Source organism: Arvicola amphibius, chromosome 2, assembly GCF_903992535.2.
Source record: "Arvicola amphibius chromosome 2, mArvAmp1.2, whole genome shotgun sequence".
Taxonomy (NCBI): Eukaryota; Metazoa; Chordata; class Mammalia; order Rodentia; family Cricetidae; genus Arvicola; species Arvicola amphibius.
In genome coordinates, this window is record NC_052048.2 from 129,934,753 (window position 1) to 129,940,752 (window position 6,000).

The following is a 6,000-nucleotide window of genomic DNA, read 5'->3' on the forward strand; positions in this document are numbered from 1 at the left end:
TTTCAGTATCTACCAGTTAAAAAAAATACATAGTAATAAAGATCCACCATGAACTTGATCATGCCCTGAAACAATTTGCATTTTATTCATCACTATGGCAACTGTAGACACTAAGAAACTAGAAAACAGCTGCTCACATCACTGTCATCTATACCTTCATGAGCCAGAGAAGCCCCAACCATCGATGGGTCTGGGGTATATGGGTGGGGCATTTTACCTGTTCCAAGCCTGACACCTCAAAGCTGTGCCTGTCATGCTTATTTAGCAATGAGGAGCTCAAGGGAATTTGGGGGTTGGGGGTGCACAAATTACAGGAGAGATGACTATAAACAGAACTGAGATTTGAGATTGACCCCTTACCGAGTATGTGGGGCCCTTGGTCCTGAAAGCACATCCTGGCCTGGACCCAGGGGGCTGGGGCAGGGAGCCGGGCGTGCAGGAAGAGGTCCCTGTGGGTGGCCGGGCCTTCGGAATAGGCGGGATCACGATGCCTCTAGAGACTTGTGCATCTTCTCGTCATGGCAATGCAGGTATTGCCTGGAAATCTGTACCTGGGAGGGAAAGGAAGCCTGGTCCTTGGAAGCATGACTCACTGTAAGTTCAGCTCCTAGTAACCTCACACTGTGTCTCCTGCCAGAAGCCAGCTGGGGAAAGGATGCCAGTCCATCCTCTTAGCCCCACCCTAGCCCCTCGGGAGAGGTCATTCCTTCCCGGCCACTCCAGTGGGAAGGCTGGCAAGCTCTTCTGTTGTTTTATTTCCTTTCACATTCTCATCGCAGAAGAATCTTTGACTATAAGAGCTAGAAGGGGCTCTCTAAAACACCGATCCAAAGCTCTGCTTTTACAGACATACAAAATAGGGCCTGGGGTGGGGTTGGTCCCCATGCCAACTCATTGCATTAAACAAGAGGTTGTCCAGAAAACCAGACAAATCCTGAGACATGAATACCAGGGAAATCCCTGGAGCTACCAACTATAGGACAGACAGTCTTGTAGTCCCTGTATCTCTCAGGTAGTACCTCTCACCCTGAAATCCCAGGCCAGCTGTGGGAGAGCTTTGGGGAGAAGTGTAATGGCAGCCTTGAGTCTCTCTCGATGCTTTCCTGATCTCAATCTCACAGAGATGCACAGAGCCCGGGACAAGGGTTGGTAATGGAAAGAAAAGCAGATAGAATAACTTCAGTAAAAACCCGGAGCTGTGGAACCTTCGTACCTCCCGGCCATTGGCTCCTGAGTCCTGGAGATGCTGTCTGCCCCCAGGAGGTTCCAGGTCCTTCTCCTTGGCACTGTTGGCCTCAGGGGTGGTGGGGATGCTCTGGATGGAGGCATTGGCCTGGCCACCCTCAGCAGCCTCTGTGAGGCAGTACGGGGGATGGTACTCCTCAGAGGAACTCCCTGGGGCCTCCCCAGGATCCAGAGAAGCTGAGCAAGGGTAGATGGGGAATGAGTTAGGACCTGGAGCATGGAGAGCAGAAGGGTTTTTCCATACTAACCTACACCTTGAGTCCTGGAGAAACAGGGATGCTGAGGGGAGACAGCAGGGCTCCCTCTAGTCCGACACCCTACACCCTCCAGAACAGCAGACAAGCAGAGGGTTTTGAGGGTCCCTTTTCATTTCTATAGAATTCAGGCATGTGTGGAAAGACAAGTGCAGTGTCGGGCTTAGAAAGGGGACAGCTGGCCCTGGCTAGAAGCTCTGTGACCCTCCATGTTCCTCACTTCAGATCTGAAATGTCCCTCCTCAGACTCAATTTGGGGCACTCTGCCCATCTGGCTGTGCTATTTGGAGCAACTGTGGAGGCTTTAGAAGATGAGGCCCAGCTGGAGGAGGGTGGAAGCAGGTCACTCGGGAGAGGCCTTTGAAGGTTACAGCTTGGCCCTGGGTCCAGCCTTGTGCTCGGGCATCCTGGTTTGTGAACTGCCTCAGACATAGGCACCCATTGCCGTGAACCGAGATGCCCCACCCCTGCCTTCCCTACCATGGCTAAAACTTTGAGCCAAAGTAAACCTTTCCCTCCCTTTAGTTGTTTGTGGTCTATGTCCTGGTCAGAGATGTGAACATAATAAAACATCCACTAAGACCCGAGGAATAGACTCCATAGGCTGTCAACCAGGTGCCTAGTGAATCCCAGCCATTCTGTACGCTTCCACAAAATGCCAGTCTGGCACCAAGCAGACACAGGGGCTGAGGGTGCACAGCCACTGACACGGGGCAGAGCCACCTTGACACTCCTAAAGTGGCCTAAAAGATGCGCTGCTCTCTCCCAGCATCTGTTACTCTTAATCCTCACTGTCCCCCACATATCTCACAAAGCAGCACCCCATCAGTAGAAGCCCACTGACCAGCCCCAGTGGATCCCTAAGAGACTGAACACCAGCTGGTCCCCATAGCCTGGGTTCTGGAGTCCCAGACCTCAGAGCAGGTAGTGGCAGAGTCACTCCTCACCTTGAGAAGATGCTGTCATGCCTTCTGAAAGCCGCCTCTTCTTGAGCTTGTCCTTAATCTGGATAGTATCCCGGGCCACACTGCTGGCCTCTGATTCCAAAGAGAGGATAGCTGCCACAGGGTGGGGCCCCAAGGGCAGAGCGCCAAGGTTCCTGGAGTAGCCGTTCCTAGCCTGCCAGCCTTTCAAAGGAGCATCCAATGTGCGGCTGCCCTGGCCCTTGTGTCCACTCAAGAGCTGTGATGGCTTCTCACCACTTAGCAGGACACTTGACACTGGCTGCAGAGAGGCTGGGAGAAACAGAAATACAGTGGCTTCTCAGTCAAGACCCAAGGTGGCAGCAGGCATGAGCTTGTTTGTGTTGTTTTCATAGAAAGGTCAGCCATATGCCTGGTGAATCCCAGTCATTCTGTGTGTTTCAGACCTTCCTGGGGACCATTTACCGATTAGTGGAGCCCCAAGACACATAACCCTGAATGAGACCCATATCATGAAGTCTTCAGAGGTTAAAAGGGGATCTATAGGCAGCCTTGGTGCAGAATGGGCAAGGAATGCTAAATACGTAGGGAAAAGGCTGTCTGCCCTGGGAATGCATCCACCAGGCTCCAGGAGCCAACCTCTGAGCACCGACACATCAAACGTGGATCCAGAGAACAAGCCGGGCCTTCAGAACAAGTCACGTTCTGTAGACTTCAAGCCATGCACTCAGTAGGCACTGCCAGTGTACTGAGCACAGCCCAAACAGCAGAGGGACAGGGATGAGTGGAACACAGACTTTGTGACTAAGGGGCTTTCAATCAGAGGAATGTGATATGCTGTGCATAGGTTCAAGGGAAATATGAGATGTGCCCTAAGTCACAGAGAGGAAAGTTCGATGCACTCGCTGCTGTGAGTAATGAGATAGAAGGAAGGCAACAGCAGACTACAAGACCCAGAGGAGTCCGAAAACCTGGAAGGGCAACGGGAAGTGTGGGCGGGGGCTTGCAGAGGCTCTTCCGTGTTGTTTCACGTCGTGGAATCCCTGGACCTGAGTCCTAAGACCTGAAGCTCAGTCTGCAGAGATTGAGCTGGAGCTTGTGTACGACCCAAGGATGGCCAAACTCCCTGACCAGCCACAACCCGAGCGAACATAAGTACCCAGAGCGGTAGAAGCCTCCACTCAGAGCAGAGGGACTGAGCCCTTCCCTAGGCGGTCCATAGCTGGACACCCGAGTGGAGAGTCCAGGAGCAGGTGACAGAGGGGCTGAGTGCAGACAAGGCAAGCATCAGAGCAGGCAGCCATGTTTGTGGGTCTACTCAAGCCCGGCACATTCCTCAGCCCAAGATGCAGCCTCGTCTTGCTGGAGTTTGAGGAACCCCAGGTTCCCAGAAGAGCTAATTCATACCAATAGCACCACGTTCCCATCCCTGGAGACCCTCATCCCCTAAGGAGACATTTTTTTGCTCATTTGTACTTTTTGTTTAAGTTTTCTGCGGGGTAGTTCTCTGTTTTTGTTTTGGTTTTTTTCTCTGCTCCCTAAAATGATTTTTAAAACTAGGCATCACTCCACACACATAAAAGTTGGTATATAAATGTTTTGTCAGATTTAAATGGTCACAAGTTTGAATAATTGTAAGTTTTTAACTTCTTTTTCTTTTAGACAAGGGTCTATGTACCCAGGTTAGTTTCAAACTCATTGTAGTTGGGAATGATTTTCAACTCTGATCCTCTACTTCCTCCACTGTGCTAAAATTAGTTTCTAGGAGCATTTTAAACAAGGGCCACGATACAAAAACACCTGCTATAATTGGAGAATATCCAAACATCCAGATGTTATCATAGCCTCCTCCTGGCTCTGTGGTTCCAGCTCCGGTCAGTGGTCTTAACTAGGTAGTTTCTAGAGAATCATCTCCAATCCCATGCCAAAGACCCCAGAGAGGCCACCAGGGCCATTTGGTGTGACCCAGTCACCAGAGCAGACTCTCACCTTCACCATAAGCAAGAAGACTAGAGTCGATGCTTCCAGGTGGGGGCACTCGGAGCCCAGCGCTAGTCCGAGGAACATTCCCACAGTTCACAGCCACTGGAGCCAGAACTTTGGCTAGGGATAAAAATCACAGGACAATGGTACATTAGAGTCCTCTGGGACCAAAACTATGGTATAAAGGAAGAATAGGAGTACCCATGCTCACTATCTTTCTCCCCACTGGGGTCTCTGCTAGAAGAACAAAAGGCAGGTCCTAGACCTCAACCCAGAGCCTGGCCCACTGATTGGGGTACCAGCCAGGCAGTGACTTGAAACAAATCCCACAAATACTGCCAGCCCCAGCCTCACTAGGATCCCTCTCCCATCAAATTCTTCCTGCTTCATGTCTGCTTCCTCCCTCATGGCTGCTTTCTCCCTCATGTCTGCTTTCTCCTTCATGGCTGTTTTCTCCATCTCTGTCTGTTTTCCATCTCCCTCCGGCTTTGGGTCTAAGCCCTTTAGCTACGTTTTCTTCAGTCTCCTCAGTCCCCGGCCTCCATCAGCCAGTGAAACAATCCCTGCTGACCACAGCCCTGGCTTCTGTCACCGTGCATCTTGGTGGTCTCCCTGGACCATCCTCTGGTACCCACGACAGATAACTCCCTTAGCAGAAAAGCCTTGGCCTTGGCAAAGCCCTGTCTCAGAGCGTCCATTACCTGCCTCACCCTTATATATGTCTGTGTGTGTGTGTGTGTTTGTGTGTGTGTGTGTGTGTGTGTGTGTGTGTTTGTGTGTGTGTGTGTTTGTGTGTGTGTGTTTGTGTGTGTGTGTGTATGAGTGTGTGTGTGTGTGTGTGTGCATCCAAGGTTGATAGTAACTCCACATTTGAGAGTCATCTAGTTCATCTGGGGCAGAGAGAAATCCCTCAGTGTCCACCAGAAATCAGTGTCTGGGCTGTCTCCTGACCTGGCTGTCCACAGACTCACAACCACAAGATGGAATTAACCCTTCGAGGAACCAAACCACCACATCAAAGCAGATACAAAGCCAGATGGAGACCCCAGGGCACTCCAAACCCCTGCAGGCCTTGGAGCTTTGCAGATAGACAAGGCAATTGAAGTCAGCACAGCCATTACCACCATGTGGCCAAATACCACCTGGATACATCTCCCCAGGAGTGGGTGACCCTTAAACTATCCAAGGAATGTACCCAGCCCATCAAGTTTCCCTACCTGGAGGGACATCATCACGGGTGTCCATGCCCTAGGTGGGGAAGGTGCCCACCAGGCTGTCTGGAGGTGGCAGTTGTCACTGGACCCTGAGTACAGGTCTCAGGGGTCCAAAGAGTGCTGGTCTGTGACATCCAGGGCCCTGTGAGCAAGGAAAGGAGAGAGAGAGAGAGAGAGAGAGAGAGAGAGAGAGAGAGAGAGAGAGAGAGAGAGAGAGAGAGGAGGGAGGGAGGGAGGGGAGGGAGGAAGGAGGGGAGGAAGGAAGGAAGAAGGAAGAAAGAAAGGAAAGAGAAAGAAGGAAAAAAGAAAAAAAGAAAAAGAAAAGAAAGAAAGAAAGAAAGAAAAGAAAGAAAGAAAGAAAGAAAGAAAGAAAGAAAGAAA

The 6,000-nt window shown here is 51.0% G+C and overlaps 1 protein-coding gene across 1 annotated transcript in view; it reads right to left on the bottom strand.

Annotated features, from left to right (window-relative positions):
- Positions 1–5,650, bottom strand: part of Togaram2 (TOG array regulator of axonemal microtubules 2) — a 44,852-nt gene extending 39,202 nt beyond the window's left edge. The window contains 9 exon segments of the mRNA XM_038319361.1: positions 361–419; positions 421–494; positions 497–551; positions 1,214–1,320; positions 1,323–1,408; positions 1,410–1,422; positions 2,447–2,734; positions 4,412–4,525; positions 5,623–5,650. Of these exon segments, the coding sequence (XP_038175289.1) occupies positions 361–419; positions 421–494; positions 497–551; positions 1,214–1,320; positions 1,323–1,408; positions 1,410–1,422; positions 2,447–2,734; positions 4,412–4,525; positions 5,623–5,650 (824 nt within the window).
- Positions 5,651–6,000: the final 350 nt, after the last annotated feature.